The sequence below is a fragment of the Triturus cristatus genome, chromosome 11, assembly GCF_964204655.1.
Source record: "Triturus cristatus chromosome 11, aTriCri1.1, whole genome shotgun sequence".
NCBI lineage: Eukaryota > Metazoa > Chordata > Amphibia > Caudata > Salamandridae > Triturus > Triturus cristatus.
Window position 1 is genome coordinate 925,404,772 of NC_140594.1, and position 20,487 is coordinate 925,425,258.

At 42.3% G+C, this 20,487-nt stretch overlaps 1 protein-coding gene across 2 annotated transcripts in view; it reads left to right on the plus strand.

Moving 5' to 3' along the window:
• GPR87 (G protein-coupled receptor 87) overlaps positions 1-17,194 on the plus strand; it is a 100,568-nt gene extending 83,374 nt beyond the window's left edge. For both annotated transcript variants that reach the window (XM_085633528.1, XM_085633529.1), the window contains exon 2: positions 16,023-17,194. In XM_085633528.1, coding sequence (XP_085489654.1) covers positions 16,031-17,062 — 1,032 coding nt within the window. In that variant the 5' untranslated portion in view covers positions 16,023-16,030 and the 3' untranslated portion in view covers positions 17,063-17,194. The remainder of the gene's footprint in view (positions 1-16,022) is intronic.
• The last annotated feature ends 3,293 nt before the right edge of the window (positions 17,195-20,487 follow it).

Consider the following 20,487-nt stretch of genomic DNA (forward strand, 5'->3'; position numbering starts at 1 on the left):
TATGGGAGCATGTACTATGGGTGGTTTACGGCCGTAAAATGTGAGGGGAAGCTCGGCCACCACCTTTGTTCCTCAAACTCTAATAATACTTTTTATTAAACAACCTTAAACATTAGCGTGCACTGCTTGTCTTATGCCTGCCAGGCACGTGTGACAAATAAAGTGAAGTCCAGGAGGTCACTAACCCGGACACAAGCAAGCACAGCATTTACGATATACAACAATTGCATCAAAATTTCAACTCATTTAGTTTCACTTTTCTGAGAATGTTTAATTACATACTATTTTCTTAACCAAATCTCATTATCCAAACATTACATTATACATATCACTTTTTAAATGCTGCAGTGTGTATAACCAGTTCAATTTACAAATTATAAACTTTTACAAGGTGATTTCCAAATGATAATAGCTTGAAAATCTTCGCCCAATGCATTTCGGGACGAAACAAGTCCCTTCATCAGGGGCAATACCTGTCGAAAAACATATGTACATAATATCAACTTAAAACGCTCATAAGTGTTCAGTTTGCACAGCAATGCTATATTCAGTCAACGGTTAATAAAGTCACCCTCATGGTGAGTCCAGTTCCGTATTTTAGTCAAAGTTACGCTATTCAAATCCGGGAAACAAACAAGACAGTCTGATTTCCAAAAGATCTTCCACCACCGCGCCCCAGTGCCAATCACCTATTGAGCTTCAAAGAGCACTTACGTAAATATTCGTTAAACAACCTTAATGTTTAAAACCACCAGGTCGATCATGCTCTGCATGTACGTATAAAAATAACATACTTTGGTCACATAATTAAATATTACGATGACTTCTTAAAAAACCGCTCGTCATTATGTGAAACAAATCATACCTGTGAATTTACACAGTCATGAGGACATATCTTCGTGTGTCTACAACACTATCTCGGCGTTTATCACCAGTGTGAACCATCAAATGCCTACGCCAAAGGATTACGAAGCATGACTCCTCCCAGTACCGATGTAAAACATCCAGTGTTTCTGAAAAAATGCAAATGCCACCATTATTAGAACCGGACTGCTACACTTAGTAAGAGTAATCCCAATGTGCCTTCATCAAGCTTACCTAACGATTTCCATGTGGGTCCGCCGCTTCATAAAACCGTTGTATCCACGTAACGCCTTCTTCCGGTAACTCGGCTATATGCAACACATCGCGTGTTATCGCGAGGCAACATTTCCCAAGGAAAAACGCCGCCATCTTAAAGTGTCCAATATCGTCTTTGAATAACATGTGTAAACCGTCTATAGCGTTGCCCACAATCCCTCCTTAACACAATAACATCAATGTCAGTCATGAAAGATGTCTTTTTAACCACTATGTACTGTAAGAGAAATACATCTGTGATCATACATAAGTTAAAACATGCTATTTCTAACTGCTTATGTTATCATACACTGTCAGTATTTTTCTGTATGTGCAATTTTATTTATAAAAAGTATGACATCTCAAATTTGTGATTGAGCCCTGTTGGTGATAAAGAATTTAATTCTTTTATCCAGTATGCTTCTCTTTGTAGACGTCTCTTGGCATTATCAACACCCTCCTGCTTAGGTGTTTGCTCTATGATCTGGAATTTTAATTGCGCTATGCTGTGTCTCTGTACTTCCCAGTGTCTGGCAACACTAGAATTTTGATTTTTGTTCTTTATCATGCTTATATGTTCTGAAAGTCGGATTTTTATTTTCCTTTCTGTTTTCCCTATGTATATTAGTCCGCAGGGGCATTTGATACTATACACTACGTTGCAAGAATTGCAGTCAGTGGAGTGTCTTAATTTAATGCGTTCTCCAGTCAAGGGATGAGTAAGTGTATCTCCAGGTATAACATTATTGCAGTGGATGCAATTAGGACATTTAGTGGTGCCACTAAACTTAGTTGGTTTTGTGGATTTATTTTTTGATCTTGTAAACGCAAATAGAGGTTTGTGGCAAAATAAACCGTGGAAATCTTCTTCTTCTTCTAACAGTTCCCATCGATTCAATATATTCCTTTTGATCTGGCTTGATACTGTGGAATATTTGGATATGAATACCATCTTATTCCCTTCATTTTTCATTTGCTTAATCAATAAATCCTCCCTTAACTTTGATAAAGCTCTTCTTTTATGTTCTGATAACAGTTCAGTCGGATATCCTCTGTCCATAAAGTTTTTTTCTTGTGTACTGATAGTTTCTTCACACGTCGATGTTTCTGTAGTTATCCGTCTCGTTCTGAGAAATTGTGGGTACGGAAGGTTTCTCACTAGTGATGATGGGTGAAAACTTTGAAACAATAATGCACTGTTGCGATCTGTAGGTTTTTTAAAAATAATTGTGTGCTCATTTGATTATCTCTCATCTCAATCCAAACATCCCAAAAACGATAATCCACTTTTTTTTAACTGTATAAGTGAATTGGATTCTGTCATCTTGTTCATTCAATTGTCTTATGTTCTCCAATAAAGCAACTTCTGTGCTTCTCCAAATTAGAAAAATATCGTCTATGAAATGACAAAAAAAGACTAATCCATTCATCCATGCTGGATTTGTTAAAATATGATCATTTTCAAATCTTGCCATAAAAATATTGGCATATACTGGGGCTCCGGGAAACCCCATTGAAGTTCCATTCAGTTGTAGATAGAATTATGTATTCCATTCGAAGTAACTGTGTTTTAAACAGAACTCCAATAATTCCGGTATGAAATATTTTCAGATGTCTTCATCACTTTCTCTCAATAATGCCCATTCTACCGCTTCAATACCAAGTGCATGGGGGATCGATGTATATAATGCAACTACATTCATAGTGCATAATATCCAATTTCTTTGCTCCTCCTGTGGCAGTAATTGCAGTTTCCTTAAAAAGTCTGTTGTATCTTCTATGTATGTTGTCCATTTCTTCACAATAGGTTGCAAATATGCGTCAATGTACCTCCCAGGGTTTTCAAAAACGGATCCACAGCCTGATACTATGAGTCTGCATGGTGGATCTTGCAGATTCTTATGTACCTTGCGGAGCATATAAATCTTCGGCCTACGTGGATGCTGAGTAGTTAAATATTGTTTAGTGGTTTCATCTATCCAATTTAATTCCACTGCTTTGGATAAAATATCCTTTAAAAGATTAGATATTTCAGAAGTTGGATCATTCTCTAATTTCCCATAGGTGTCCATGTTGTCCACATGTTCATGTACTTTGTTGTTGTACAGAGATCTGTCCATCATTACTAGGCTGCCTCCTTTATCCGCTGTTTGAAAAATAACCCCCTCATCACGAGCTAATTCATGTAATATGCTGGATTCTCTCCTACTGAAATTACTTTGGTTTCTTCGAGCTTTCTTGTAATTTAATTTTTCAAAATCCTTTTTTACTAATATTTCAAAAGTATCTAAAATGTTTTGAGATACTGGCGCCATGAATGTGCTTTTCGGCTTAAACTTGGTGGTAGGAGGTTCTGTGTTGATAGGAATCACATTAGTGAAGAAGTTCCGGGGTCTTAAAATTCTCATGAATTTAAAAAAGGACACTTCATTTTCCAATGGTGTACTGTGGTAAGTAGGAACAAATGACATTCCTTTGTTCAAAACAGATTCCTATCCTGTAGTCAAGGTCTTTGTGGAAATGTTGATTATAAGGCTTTGTTTTGCCTCCCTAAATCTTTTTTCACTTTTTCTTTTTCCTTGTCCTCTCCTTGTCTTTTTCCTATGGTATCTTGTTTCTCCAGAGTAGTATCTGGAGGTTGTCCTGAATCCTTGATCTGGTCTAAAAAAGACACAGCTGATGTACTTGCTGGTGTATTATCATTATTATCCAAATTCACGGTTCTGCCCCCTTGTTTAGGGACTGTCCTCAATGGTGGACTAGCTGTATCTATATCTTTGTCCGAAGCCACACTCTCATCTGATGATAGATTTGGGTTCCTCCTGCGGAACCGTTTTTGGGCGTATACCTCTGCCCATGTGTAGGCCTCATTCAATTTGTAATCGATCGTGTCTCGTTTAAACTTCCTCAACTTCGTCTCTTGTAATTCTTTGCCATATTTTTCTAATTTGTTGTTTAGGTCGTCTAAAAATTGTTTCCAAGGACCTTCCTCAATTCTTTCCGATAGATCTTTTCGTGTGTTGAAGATCTCTTCTTCTAAATCACGAATGGTTTTGGATAAAAGAATCAAATTAAGAGAGCACTTGTTTAATATTGCAAACCACTTTTCCATGAATAACTGATTGTGTTGTAATCTAAACAACATTGGTTTTATGGGTAAGCGTAAGCCACACAGGGTCCTTTTAACTTTATGATATTGGATGAGGGTGGCCACGTGCAGTCGTTGGTTGAGTTCTCTTCTAGATAAAATCTCTAGTTGTTTAAGTTGCTGTGTAATTGAGCCATTTTGAGCATCAAATGCTTTTGTCTCTTTAATTAAATTATAAATCTCATCAGCTTCTACTGTAGTGTATGCCTTCGTGAAGGCTCTGTTCTCTGTAATATTCGCTATTGATTCAAAATACATTTTTTAAGGGTTGGGTGCTCGAACTCACTAAATGACAGAAAAATACTCAGTAAAATGTGGGGGAAAGCTCGGCACTACCTTTGTTCCTCAAGCTCTAATAATAACTTTTTATTAAACAACCTTAAACATTAGCGTGCACTGCTTGTCTTATGCCTGACAGGCACGTGTGACAAAGTAAGTGAAGGCCAGGTGGTCACTAACCTGGACACAAGTAAGCACAGCATTTACGATATACAACAATTGCATCAAAATTTCAACTCATTTAGTTTCCCTTTTCTGAGAATGTTTAATTGCATACTATTTTCTTAAACCAAATCTCATTATCCAAACATTACATTATACATATCACTTTTTAAATGCTGCAGTGTGTATAACTAGTTCAATTTACAAATTATAAACTTTTACAAGGTGATTTCCAAATTATAATAGCTTGAAAATCTTCGCCCAATGCATTTTGGGACGAAACAAGTCCCTTCATCATAGGCAATACCTGTCGAAAAACATATGTACATAATATCAACTTAAAACACTCATAAGTGTTCAGTTTACACAGCAATGCTATATTCAGTCAACGGTTAATAAAGTCACCCTCATGATGAGTCCAGTTCTGTATTTTAGTCAAAGTTACGCTATTCAAATCCGGGAAACAAAATAGACAGTCTGATTTCCAAAAGATCTTCCACCACCCTGCCCCAGTGCTAATCACCTATTGAGCTTCAAAGAGCACTTACATAAATATTCGTTAAACAGCCTTAGTTGCCGATTACGATCCGGTAAAAACCGGGTACGAACCGTCGGTCGGAGCGTTTTCTCCGTCCGACTCGTACCCGGTTGTACAACTTTACAAACATGGAATTACGATTCGCACGGAAACACCATTTCCGTACGAATCGTAAAAAACACCGACCGCCAAAAATATACATACAAATGTGATCCGGGAATGCTGCGACGTGACATCGGGACGCTTTCAGGCAGCGTTTCATGACCCAGGAAGTACGATTCGAACCGACAGCAGTCCGGACGGCAATATTTTCCCGGCACCCAAAAAGTGCCGGAAAAGCGAAGTATGCCGTGAAACGACCAGAGTAGGTGGCCCGGTACACGCCGTACCCCCCAGCCCCAACATGTACGCGCCGACCCCCCCCAGCCCCCGCATGTACGCGCTGACCCCCCCCAGCCCCCACATGTACACGCTGACCCCCCCAGCCCCCGCATGTACGCGCCGCCCCCCCCCAGCCCCCGCATGTACGCGCCGACCCCCCCAGCCCCCGTACGTTCAAGTCGTACCCCCCCAGCCCCCGTACATTCGAGGCGTACCCCCCGTGTATGTACACCCGTGTACGTGTCGTACCCCCCGTGTATGTACACCTGTGTACGTTCGAGTCGTACCCCCACCCGTGTATGTACACCCGTGTATGTGTCGTACCCCCGTGTACGTTCGAGTCATACCCCCACCCGTGTATGTTCACCCGTGTACGTGTCATACCCCCGTGTATGTACACCCGTGTACGTTCGAGTCGTACCCCCACCCGTGTATGTACACCCGTGTACGTGTCGTACACCCCGTGTATGTACACCCGTGTATGTTCGAGTCGTACCCCCACCCGTGTATGTACGGTGCGTACCCACACCGTACATACACGGGTGGGGGTACGACTAGAACGTACACGGGTGTACATACACGGGGGGTACGACACGTACACGGGTGTACATACACGGGTGGGGGTACGACTCGAACGTACATGGGTGTACATACATGGGGGTTCGACACGTACACGGGTGTACATAAACGGGGGTTCGACACGTACACGGGTGTACATACACGGGTGGGGGTACGACTCGAACGTACACGGGTATACATACACGGGGGTACGACACATACACGGGTGTACATACACAGGTGGGGGTATGACTCGAACGTACACGGGTGTACATACACGGGGGTGCGACACGTACACGGGTGTACATACACGGGTGGGGGTACGACTCGAACGTACACGGGTGTACATACACGGGGGGGTTCGACACGTACACGGGTGTACATACACGGGGGGTTCGACACGTACACGGGTGTACATACACGGGTGGGGGTACGACTCGGACGTACACGGGTGTACATACACGGGGGGTACGACACGTACACAGGTGTACATACACGGGTGGGGGTACGACTCGAACGTACACGGGTGTACATACACGGGGGGTACGACACGTACACGGGTGTACATACATGGGTGGGGGTACGACTCGAACGTACACGGGTGTACATACACGGGGGGGTTTGACACGGGTGTACATATACGGGGGGTTCGACACGTACACGGGTGTACATACACTGGTGGGGGTACGACTCGAATGTACACGGGTGTACATACACGGGGGGTACGACACGTACACGGGTGTACATACACGGGTGGGGGTACGACTCGAACGTACACGGGTGTACATACACGGGGGTACGACACGTACACGGTGTACATACACGGGTGGGGGTACGGCTCGAACGTACACGGGTGTACATACACGGGGGGGTTCGACACGTACACGGGTGTACATACACGGGGGGTTCGACACGTACACGGGTGTACATACACGGGTGGGGGTACGACTCGAACGTACACGGGTGTACATACACGGGGGTACGACACGTACACGGGTGTACATACACGGGTGGGGGTACGACTCGAACGTACACGGGTGTACATACACGGGGGGTACGACACGTACACAGGTGTACATACACGGGTGGGGGTACGACTCGAACGTACACGGGTGTACATACACGGGACGTTCGACACGTACACAGGTGTACATGCACGGGGGGTACGACACGTACATGGGTGTACATACACGGGGGTACGCCTCGAACGTATGGGGGCTGGGGGGGGTCGGCGCGTACATACGGGGGCTGGGGGGGTCGGCGCGTACATACGGGGGCTGGGGGGGGCTCGGCGCGTACATACGGGGGCTGGGGGGGGCTCGGCGCATACATACGGGGGCTGGGGGGGTCGGCGCGCACATACGGGGGCCGGGAGGGGGATTCGACTCGTACATATGAGGGCTGGAGGGAGTGTCGGGCGCGTATGCGGGCACATGTCTCCATGGTTGCTATGGGAGTTCGGTGCGGACGGTGTTTTTTCCATACGGTTGTAACATCGGACGCACGGGATGGATCGTAATTCCGCGGTCGGACTTCACTTTTCACATTTGTACGGTAAATCGTCCGGGGACGTGTCGGACACATTTTCCGACCCGAGGACGTGTGGGGAATAATTCCCAATGCGATTCGTATGGACTTTTTCCCATGCGAATCGTAATTGGCAGTTTGTACGGCACTTGTACGATTCGTACGGTAAAAAGACCGGATCCGAGTCGTACGGGGAATTTTTTTACCGGATCGTAATCGGCACCTTAATGTTTAAAACCACCGGTCGATCATGCTCTGCCTGTACGTACAAAAATAACATACGTTGGTCACATACCTAAATATTACGATGACTTCTTAAAAAAACGCTCGTCATTATGTGAAACAAATCATAGCTGTTAATTTACACAGTCATGAGAACATATCTTCGTGTGTCTACAACACTATCTCGGCATTTATGACCGGCGCGAACCATCAAATGCCTATGCCAAAGGATTAAGAAGCATGACGCCACCCAGTACCGATGTAAATCATTCAGTGTTTCTGAAAAAATGCAAATGCCACCATTATCAGAACCGGACCGTAATCCCAATGTGCCTTCATCAAGCTTACCTGTAGCTTACTGGATAAAAAAATTACATTCTTTATCACCAACAGGACTCAATCACAAATTTGAGATGTCATGCTTTTTATAAATAAAATCGCACATACAGAAAAATACTGACAGTGTATGATAACATAAGCAGTTAGAAATAGCATGTGTTAACTTATGTATGATCACGGATGTGTGTCTCTTACAGAACATAGTGGTTAAAAAGACATCTTTCATGACTGACATTGACGTTATTGTGTTATTGAGGGATTGTAGGCGACGCTATAGACGGTGTACACTTGTTATTCACAGACGATATTGGACACTTTAAGATGCCGATGGTTTTCCTTGGGAAATTTTGTCTCGCGATAACACACGATGCGTTGCATATAGCCGAGCTACCGGAAGAAGGCGTTACGTGGATTCATCGGTTTTGTGAAGCGGCGGATTCACATGGAAATCGTTAGGTAAGCTTGATGAAGGCACATTGGGATTACTCTGACTAAGTGTAGCGGTCTGGTTCTGATAATGGTGGCATTTGCATTTTTTCAGAAACACTGAATGTTTTACATCGGTACTGGGAGGCGTCATGCTTCGTTATCCGTTGGCGTAGGAATTTGATAGTTCACGCTGGTGATAAATGCCGAGATAGTGTTGTAGACACACGAAGATATGTCCTCATGACTGTGTAAATTCACAGCTATAATTTGTTTCACATAATGACGAGCGTTTTGTTTTTAAGAAGTCATCGTAATATATAGGTATGTGACCAAAGTATGTTATTTTTATACATACAGGCAGAGCATGATCGACCTGGTGGCTTTAAACATTAAGGTTGTTTAACGAATATTAACATAAGTGCTCTTTGAAGCACAATAGGTGATTGGCACAGGGGCACGGTGGTGGAAGATCTTTTGGAAATCAGACTGTCTTGTTTGTTTCCCAGATTTGAATAGCGTAGCTTTGACTAAAATACGGAACTGGACTCCCCATGAGGGTGACTTTATTAACCGTTGACTGAATATAGCATTACTGTGTAAACCGAACACTTATGAGCGTTTTAAGTTGATATTATGTACATGTGTTTTTCAACAGGTATTGCCCCAGATGAAGAGACTTGTTTCATCCCGAAATGCATTGGGCGAAGATTTTCAAGCTATTATAATTTGGAAATCACCTTGTAAATTTTATAATTTGTAAATTGAACTGGTTATACACACTGCAGCATTTAAAAAGTGATATGTATAATGTAATGTTTGGGATAATGAGATTTGGTTTAAGAAAATAGTATGTAATTAAACATTCCCAGAAAAGTGAAACTAAATGGTTTACGGCCGTAACACATTCTCCCTTAGGGAAATGTCGGAATGTAACTGCACCATGTGCGGTCGCATCATAACAAGGTGGTCGGGACATCCGACCAGAGGTCTGTCAGTCCCGTTTCCGAGACGGTGTCGGACAGACACAAGTCTGCCAACATCGTAATAAGCCCCTTTGTGTTGGGTGGCCCATCTGTCCAACATCGTAATAGGCTCCTTTGTGTTGGGCGGCCCTTCTGTCGGTTGACACAGAGGCTACTTCAACTTCGCAGCTGACATACACGTCCAATGGCCCAACCGACCAATGGCTATCGGAGGTTTTGCCATTTGGCCACCTGCCCTATTTTGAGTGGGCGGACAAATGGCATGTTTTCACTCACCATCGGAGAAATCCTAGGGGGCAGTAAAAACTGCAAATTTACCCGCACACCATGAGAGAAGACTCCCAAGGCCACGGGGTCATTGTTTTTTTTATTTTCAAAAACAAAATCCTGCTTACTGTAAGACTGGCATGAGGTGGGTTTACACCTGTTTTCTCACCTTAAGTTGTAGTGAGGAACATGTATGCATGGTGTGATCTTTACTTGAGATTTTTCTAATGGCAAACATTTATGTGTAAAAATGTGTATGAATATTCATCTAAAGTCATTTTTGTCTGTACATTTTATTCTTTTTTCCAAAAATATATTTCAATTATAAAGCAAAAAATCCAAGCAGTAAAACTGTTTGAATGAAAGTAGTCATTGACCTTAAATCTAGTCCAGATATTAAAAGTGGAGACGGGGAAACTGAGAGAAACACGTATCCCCTCTTTTATTTTGGCGTTCAAATGTGTTAGGCAAGCGCAGGTCCCGCTTGAAATACAAGAAGGGAGGCCAGGAGGAGTACAGAAGAAGGCTCATGTCTTCACAAATAAATGCCTACTTCTGGACTCCCCACAAGTTTCCCAATAACAAAACAGTTACCCTCATTGCCTCTACCTTTCAGCACTATTTCCTCCATTCTGCACTTCAGGAGAATGTTAAGAATTGACTTATTCTCCCTATCTCACACACCTTTGTATTGTAGTAACATAGCATTAGGACATATTAAAAGTGACGCTCCAGCGACACAAGTGCAAAAAGAATTATTGATGGACAGAATGCAAAACAATGTCATACATTCACCCCAGTACAGAGATCGGGGCCTAAATCCATCGTTTTTTTGCTCAACATGCCATTCCAGTTTGGACCCAGCCATATGCAATTGATTCTTGACCCTGTGCCCAATGGGATTGTCCTAGGATGCTTGTTTCCGGTCCAGGGAGGACCTGGCTTGGCAGTTTGGGCTGGACTGTTCCCATGAGGCACAGGGTCAAGACTGATTTGCATATGGCCATGTCTAAACCGGGGTGGCATGGTGAGCAAAAGAATGATGGATTTAACCCAGATCTCTTGACTGGGGGTGAATGTTTTGATTTGTTCTGCATTCCATCCATCAATTGTGTGTCTTTTGCCAGCGACACAAGTGGCTTGTAAATAAGCCCCTAGTTCCTGGATAAGGTAATAGACTGCTTTATAAACAATACAATTTATTTAATGTAACAATTTGCACTATGGAAATGTATTTACTAAAGCCCTCCTTCTGTGTTTTAGTATATCAAGACTTATAGTCCGCTTTTAAAAATTAAGTTGCAGTTCTGTACAGTCACCACTAATTGCTGCCCAGACTTTTTTTGAAAACCTCCTTTTGGGAAGCAACTACCTTTTTCAGTTCTGTAGATCTTCAATGTCTTCTTTGTGAGTCTGAGCAACTACAGATTTTAGCCCAACACCTCTCTGCAGAAATCTGTGTGGGAAGAGTTTTGAACAACTAAAAAGTAATCATTTGTGTCCATCGTGACAGGTGCGGCTGGTGTTCATGGGCGAGATGGGCGCCGCCCTGCCACCCTTGGGGGATTATAAAAATGTGAGCAGGACTACCGAGCAGCTAGCAATAAATTGTGCTGGCTGCTTGGTGAACAAACATGGGCAAATCCACGTTTTTCTTTGAGGGGGTGGGGGTCTGGGGATGAGGGCTCTTGGCTGCCTCTGCTGCGCATGCTTTTGGCTGGGCGAAGATTTCTTCGACCTGGAGCCAGAAAGCAGAGCAGTGATGACACACAGGTAGGCAGGATCTGTGTATCACTGCCAGAATACAGCTTTTAATTTGGGCGTTCTTCGTAAAGCCCAGGGAGGAGCCTGAAGCTCCCCATTAATTCCAGTGGCTGGGGGCAGGCCAGTCCGCTTCCGGGAAAGTAGTGGGGTGTAGCAGTGGCCTCTTCCTCGAGAGAGACCCAGTAACAGTTTTTGTTTATTGAGGTGATTGGTGTGCTGGGGTCTGGGGGAGGGGTTAATCCAGCAGTTTCCAGTTTGCCTGCGTCATTGGGAGACACGCTGTCTCCTGCACTCAGTCAGGAGTCGGAGCCCAGCGCGAGAGAACATCAAGCTCGTAGGATTGAAGTAGCCAGGCCTGGAGGTAGCTTGACTGTACAGACAGTGAGTATTATGGAGCTGGATAATGTTAGTTCACTTCATTGCAGCTTCTAGAGGACATTCAGTGTTGTATTTATACTGCGCTTACTTTACTGACAAGGCGCTTCTATAGCAGTATAATCAGCTATTAACAATATATGTGGAGCATTCAAGCTAGAAGGTCGGCGTCGAGCTCTGGTTGTGTGGCTCAAGACACATGGGGGGAAGGGGGGGGCTCTTACTCTGGAAGTGCACGCGGGGACTTTATAGCAGGCCCCAGGGGGCGACAACAGTGTGTATGATTATGAGCAAGCTCCGAATACAGCCGCTCCGAGTGCCGAGAAGAGGCCTAATGGAGCAGGCGGGCTCCGGCCTTGGCAGCCAGCTGGCAGTGCCCTCTCCTCCTGGTCGCACCTTCAGTTCTCCCTGGCAGTGCCCCCTTCGCTGCCCCCCGCCCTGCTCCTGAGCACAGAGCTTGCCGCCAGCCTCCTCTGAACGCGACACCGTTATCTCTGAAGCGTTGGTACCTCCACTCAGGAAGCCTGTTTACTGCCCCCCCCCTCTCCTGCAGGCACCCCCAAAGCCACCAGTGTGTCACTGCTCCTGGCCTCGGACAGTGACGTAGCGCACGGGGTCCTGCTTCCAGGAAATTGGCGAAGTGTGGCCTGTGCGTGTGACCACGAAAAAAAATAATGGGCTTCAGAGGGCAGGGGTAATGGACACTGGCCTGCACTGCCTCAGTGTGCAGACACCAGCACTCAGCATAGTGACACGCGCCCTCCAGCCCACGCATGCGTTATAGGAGTCATTAAGCTCACAATTACAACAGTAAACTTTCTAATGTGTTTACTCCTTGTACAACAAACATTCTTAGTTGCAGGTGAAATACGTGTGATTCCCTGAAGTGTGTTGTCTGTTTTGCCAGTGGTGACCTATCGCAGGACGACATGTGCTTGAATCCCTAGCAGAAAACAATTTGCACCGCACGCCATATCACATTAATCACCGTAGTTCATCGGGTGACAACATGAATACCGAAAATTATTAATTTCCTCACACATGTTTTGTATCATTAAAAAGGAACCCCTGTAGGAGCTGGGAATATTGTGCTAGTAGGAATGTGAGGCACTTAGCGTTTTCTAACCTCTAATGCCCTCGCCGCACAGAGACAGGCACTCAGCGTGGATTAACCTGATGCTCGCTAAAAGCAATCTCTTCTGATATTAGCTCATTGCACAGTAGCGTGCTGCCAGGTACTCAGAGGCAACCTGATCTGGATTAGCTACCAGTGTGCACGTTGCATGTCGTGGACTGTGAGAATGTGGCGGGATTAGGATGTATCTGTGGAAAGCAGAGGCTGTGCTCAAGTGGGAGCCGCCTCTGCAGTACTAACTCCCTCAGTCCCAAAATATTATGTTTTTTGTTATTGACATAACAAAGGTAAAATGTTAGAAAAAGACGACGCAATCAAAGCCTGTCTCATTGGTAAAAACTGGATTTTCTGGGTACCTCACACAGGCTCAATTGATATGGCCAATCCAACTCCATGTGAAAGCAATGCCCAGTGAATTGAATAAAATGACAATTTTCAAGCTGCAAAATTCATTTTGTTACAGCGTCCTACATTTCCACCATTCAAACCGTCACCCTCCTGCTATAAGCATATGACATGGGAACCTGCAGATTAAACGCACATTGCTATAACATACGCTCAAATAACTGGACAACCAAACCATCTCATTTCAATACAGTGTGTGAATTTCTCTAAGTCTCTCTAGAGAGAAAATCTCTCTTAAATCAATGATATGCTATGCTTTAGAAAATTGCAAAATCAAAAGAGTTATCATAGACCATAAGGGAGTAGCCATAGAAATAAAGTACGCCCTGCTTGAAACCAATTAATGAGCGAGTGTGATGAGCGAGCTCAGGAGCTGTTCAGGGGACTGTCCTTCCGATCCTCCATCCTTCTTTCTGTCTTTCCCTCATCTTTCCTCCTGTCCCTTTTCCACCCTTCAATACATCCTTCAGTCTTGCCCTCATTTTTTCAACCATCCTCCCTTCTTTGCATCCCTCTGTCTTCTTCCTTCTTTTCTTCCTCCATCCATGCATCCATCTGTGTTCTTCCTTTTTACTTTAAATCATGCCATCCTTCTCTTCATCCTCTCATACTTCTCTGCAATCATCCACACTTCTCGCCTTCATCCTTCTTCCTTCCATTCATCCAGTCTTCACCCATTCTCTCCGCTCTCCATCCATCTTTCATCTATCTCTGCTTCCGTCCTTCTAGCTATCCATCTCACCGTCTATCCATTTATCTGTCATCGCACCCTCTCTTCCATACTCTTTTCTTTCATGTATTTTTCCGCCACACAGCTGCATCATTCGATCTTCTCCCACTGGTGTGTATGAGCTCCCGTTTCTAGACCAGTGCTCTCCAATCAAATGGAAATAAGCTATAAGCAATACGTTTTCTGTTTTACATTCATCTGAACTGCCCAGATGCACTCCCCAGCCACCTAAGCTGCTTAAGAGGGTGACTCGTGACACCCCGGTTAGAACATGCACATTAAATGTATGTTTTCATTAACTTTTATTTTTGTTAGTGCGATTAAAAACATTTATCCAGAAACAGTTAATAATTGAAATATTGATATGTACCAGACCATGGGATGAAGTGCTGAAGGTGCTGGATAAGAAAGGAAACATCAAAAGTATAACCTACATCAGGGAAACCTGTAACTGCATGATTCTGAGGGATCGTTCCTTTAAAATTAGGAGATGGTAGTATCAGCACAACAACCGGTAGAGTGGTATGGTAGGTTCTGAGATTGCCCAAATCTAGCAGCCATCTTAGCGTGTGCATGCTGGAGTAATTTCTTCAGAAAGAGGTGCATGGCCCCTTCTGCGCCTCTCATTTTGTGCAGAGCGGGGTCATGAAGAGTCCACTTCTGTCTTACTCAGTATTGAACCTCTGGCCTGCAAGTTAAACACAGACGCCCGTCACTACGCAATACACTCTGGGCGGTATGTGGGCAGCGTTAGGCTAGAGCTGTTAACATTTCAAAACTACCTCCTGATCTGAAAAGACATTTTATCAGAACTACAGTTTTCTAGCCCACAGAGGTCACGAAATGCACATCCTCGGCAGAGCCATGAACAATACAGTATTTGCAGTGGTTTATTCACACAGTAGTCACGACAATCCCTTTTTAGAAGATATATATTAATCTCCAAAATGAGCTGGCATTTGACAGCACTAGCTTTCAGAGATTTCAGAAAGAATTAGTTCCTAAAAGAGCACAATATATCTCGTGGCGTGGAATAAAACTACAGCTGCCGCCTGACAGGCTTGCACAAAGGTGAACAGACTAGTTTGAAACCGCATATTTATTGACACAGGACACGTCGTGTTGCAGAGTACAACACAAATAGACAGAGTACGTGGCGTCTGATATGCATCAAATTAGACTGACAGTTTTGCCAATCACTGTCTTTGTTAGAACAAATCTACAATTGCTTTACTAACCTTCCTGCTTTCTCAAATATGCTAGAAAATGCACCATATGTTCACTCATTTTTTCAAAATTTTCTTGGGGGGGGAAAACCCCCGTAGGTTGTTCACGCTCGCTCGCTGCGCTCGCTCGCCGCAGTGCAGTATAACACTTACTTTACGCCCACCATTTTCAAATGTCACCAGTCACCATTACATTACAGTTTTGCTAGCTATCAACAGCCGTTTCAATTTGAAGAATACAAAACAATGTAAATCTGTGCATTTAATGCTTTGTTGCCTCCTTGATAAAGGTGACTTTCAGAGAGTTTCTTCTTTGCATTGTCTTTTTAATTTCTAGAGCGGACCGTTGTCATTAGTGTGACCTCAAATCTCTGTTATTGTCAGTTCGTAAGAGGTAGATATACTAATGTAGTCTTTCTTGTTTACATTCTGCAGCATATTACATGGACCAAGTCATCACAAAGGCATATAATTTTACTGTGGATCGACGTGGGATTTCTGCACATGAAAGCGAAATAGTCAGAGTTGGGTTGCCTTTGCTTTATCTCATCATATTCCTGGGAAGTATCTTCCTAAATGGTCAAGCAGCATGGGTGTTCTTCCACATCAAAAGTACAACAAATTTCATCTTCTATTTGAAAAACATTATAGTCGCCGACCTTCTGATGACCTTGACATTTCCTTTTAAAATAATCCAAACCGCAGGTATTGGACCATGGAACCTGGATTTTTTTATCTGCCGATACGCAACGGTCTTGTTTTACACCTGCATGTACATCAGCATTATATTTCTTGGACTGATCAGCATCGATCGTTATCTCAAAGTGGTAAAACCATTCAGAAGTTCAAAGATGTATAACATGAGCTTCACAAATATTGTGTCTGCATGTGTGTGGGTGGGCATGATCACTCTGGCCTTACCAAATGTGATCCTAACCAACGTCTGGCCAATCAAAGACAAACCAGAAGACTGCATTCAGTTTAAAAGCACAATTGGTGTTGCATGGCACGAAGCAGTAACTTACATAGACATGTGTGTGTTCATAGCAGTGCTTATTGTGTTAATAGCCTGCTATATTTCAATTTCCCGGCATATCCGAAAATCCAGCAAGCAATTTTCGAGCTCATCAAGTAGACGGCGTAAGCATAATCAAAGTATCCGTGTTGTTGTGGCTGTGTTTTTCACATGCTTTGTGCCATACCATGTGTGTAGGATCCCACTCATGTTTCTCCGGCTAGATACGTTTTTAGGTGACCCTGCACACAGGATTCTGTATTATTGCAAGGAAGCTACGCTCTGTCTGTCAGCGTGCAATGTATGTCTTGATCCTATCATTTACTTTCTGATGTGCAAATCCTTTTCACAGAGGGTGTTCAACAGATCTAGTATCAAATCCAGGAGTGAAAGCATTCGCTCTCTTCACAGTGTGCGGCGATCAGAAGTCCGAGTGTTCTGTGAACTTACTGAAGGATAAACATAGCATCCAGGCAATCGCTGCAATGTGTTTGTATATGGAATACTACCTGTACATAGTAACTGTTTATTAAAAAAATATTTTTTTGTTACTGTTGATGATTTTTACATAAACTGACAAATAGCTGTACACAAACAACGTGGTATGGTCATTGCTACTGTTCAAATGTATGGTTACATTTTACATACAAATGGCAAATATCTAAAGTTCTGCACAAGTTGTCAATTAGTTCGGTATTGTCATAGGTATTTAATGGCATGTATTAATTCACGTCACTAATGCAAATGTCACCACATGTCTTCTATATGTACATCTATCAATCAGATCATACATATAACATCAATTTTGGATCTATAGATGAAGGTAAGGAATTTTAGCAAGGTTCTGTGAGCATTTAATCATCAGGTTGTGCATAAAGCATGTGGCACATGCAAGATTAAAACAGGGTTCGGGTGGAAAGGTGGAGAACTTTCTATTGGGGGAGGAAAAGTGCTGCAGGAGGTCAATAGATAACCTTTTCAACAAGCATTTGCAATGCAATCGGTCTTGCCTTTGGGACGTTGTATTTAGCTATGCAGCACATTAGCCTGGGTGCCGAAACATCTACTGTTCTTTAACATGGGGAAGACACGCCAGGTATGGGAACACATACCGAGAAATATTGCCTTTCAGCTGGAAATGGTATAGTCCAAAGCTCTGTTTTTAATTTAAATTCAGGGCCTTCGGTGGTCAAGATTTGAAAAAAATAATATTGTCTACGGGTGCTCATGGAAGACAATTTCTATGGACTGGAATCTAGAGAATGCTAAAGTGATTCTGGTATTTTACTTACCTCTGCTGGTTGTTTTCTATCAAGAAAGTTAAATAGAGGCAGTTGCTAGAAAAATTGAAAAAAGTAAGTCCCTCAGCTGAAAGCAATTCTGGTATTTTACTGACCTCTACTGGTCGTTTTCTATCAAGACAGTTAAATAGAGGCAGTTGAACAGAAAAAAAGTCCCTAAGCGGAAGCAGACAAGTCCTAGGGATGATATCCTGAGCCCACAGAGTACGTACACATAAAAGTATATACTAAAGTATACACAAGAGGTCTTGAATGCTCAACCTAATAAATCAGTTTCTTCAGTACCAGAGAATCTATCAGGGCTTTGGTCAAGGGGAATGTGACATGGACCTAGATCTTACAGGTGTTGATGAGGTGGAGGTGGAGGTGCAGTTGGAGGTGGAAGTACATTGGCATGGTAGTTCAGATAGTGCCAGCACAATTGTACATGAGGCTCCCTGCGGATAAGAGAGTTATGGAGTAATGAATGAGGAAGATGGGAGAGAGCCATGTTATTGTTGTGTTTCATGAAGGAATATGAAGTTTCTCAAATATGGGTCCCACTTTAAATGCCTTTAACAGATTTTGACCTGTAAGTCTATCTATAATACATATACAGTAAAAATATTCACAAAATGACAGTTCGCTGACAAAATATTGCCTCTAGAAATATCGCCATACCAAAATATCTCCACATAAATATCATTATGCTATCTTTATAAAGTAAATTACCGAAATAATGAACTTAAAATATCGCTGTCATTAATACCATTGTACAAAATATTGTTTTAAAATATATATGAATATAAATATTGTTTATTAAATATATTAATGAGCAACCTTAATATAATGCAAACTAAATATGTTGAAATAATTTTGAACTAAATATAACTATTATACTTAATCAAAAAACTTAAAACACACATATATATTATTTATAAATATTTAGCTACATATATATATAATTAATAATGTTTCAAACTAATATTTTCAATTATATTTTAATTAAAAAATGTATTTTAAATGTAATAATTTAATAAATGAACATATATATATATATATACACACACCTAATAACACAACGAAATAAAAAACACACCAATTTAATTCCAATTAGAAAAAGTAAACAACATACAAAACTATCAATTGACTAAAAATATAGTCAATAATAAAAAAAAAAAAAAAATTATCGTTTTATTTTTACATAAACAAAAACATAATCATTTAATTTTAAATAAAGTAAACTAAACTATAAAATTCAAAAAATAATACAAATACTATTGCTACTCCAATTTATACAAGAGTAGGAAAAATGTTGGACTCAGGAGGGTTACAATTTACTACTCCCACTGCACGCAGTAAAACAGTATCGAAAATGTTTAATTGCGGAGGGTTCACATTTTGTATTCCCACTCCAGTCAGTGCAAGAGTAGGGAAATGATTGGACTCATGAGAGGTAAATTTAACTATTTACACAGCATGCACTGCAACAATAAGGAAAGTGTTATATTGCGGAGGGGTACAAGTTATTATTCCCACTCCAATATATGCAACAGTAGGAAAAGTGTTCTGCAGGTGTAAAATGTACTATTCCCACTCCAGTCATTGCAACAGTAGTGAAAGTGTTGGATTTCGAAGAGGTATCATTTATTATTCCCACTCCAGTGTATGCAATAGTAGGGAAAGTGTTGGATTGTGAAGGGGTAAAATGTATAATTGCCACTCCAGTCTATGCAACAGTAAGGAAAGTTTTGGATTGTGGAGTGGTAAAATGTACAATTCCCACTCCAGTCAGTGCAACAGTAATGAAAGTGTTGGATTGCGGAGGGGTAAAATGTATTATCCCCACTCCAGTGTATGCAACAGTAGGGAAAGTGTTGGATTGCTGAGGGGTAAAATGTATTATTCCCACTCAAGTGTATGCAACAGTAGGGAAAGTGTGGGAATGCGGAGGGGTAATATTTACTATTCTCACTCCCGTCTATGCAACAGTAGGGAAAGTGGTTGATTGTGGAGGGGTAAAATTTACTATTGCCACTCCAGTCTATGCAGCAGTAGTGAAAACGTTGGATTGTGGAGGGATAAAATGTACTATTCCCACTCCATTCAGTGCAACAGTAATAAAAGTGTTGGATTGTGTAAAGTCTATTCTTCCCACTCCAGTGTGTGCAACAGTAGTGAAGGTGTTGGATTGCAGGGGGTCAAATTTACTATTCCCACTCCAGTCAGTGCAACAGTAGGGAAATTGTTTGATTGCAGAGGAGTAAAATTGAGCATTCCCACTCCAGTCTATGCAACAGTAGGGAAAGTGTTGGATTGCAGAGAGGTAAACTTTACTATTTCCACTATATTCAGGGAAATATTAGGGAAAGTGTTGGATTGAGAAGGGGTAAAATGTATTATTTCCACTCCAGTCAGTACAACAGTGGTGAAAGTGTTGGATTGCGGAGGAGTAAACTTTATTATCCCCAATCCAGTGTATGCAACAGTAGGAAAAGTGTTGGATTGTGGGGAGGTAAAATTTACTATTTCCATTTCAGTCAGTGCAACAGTAGGGAAAGTGTTGAATTGCAGAGGGGTAACATGTACTATTCCTACTCCGCTC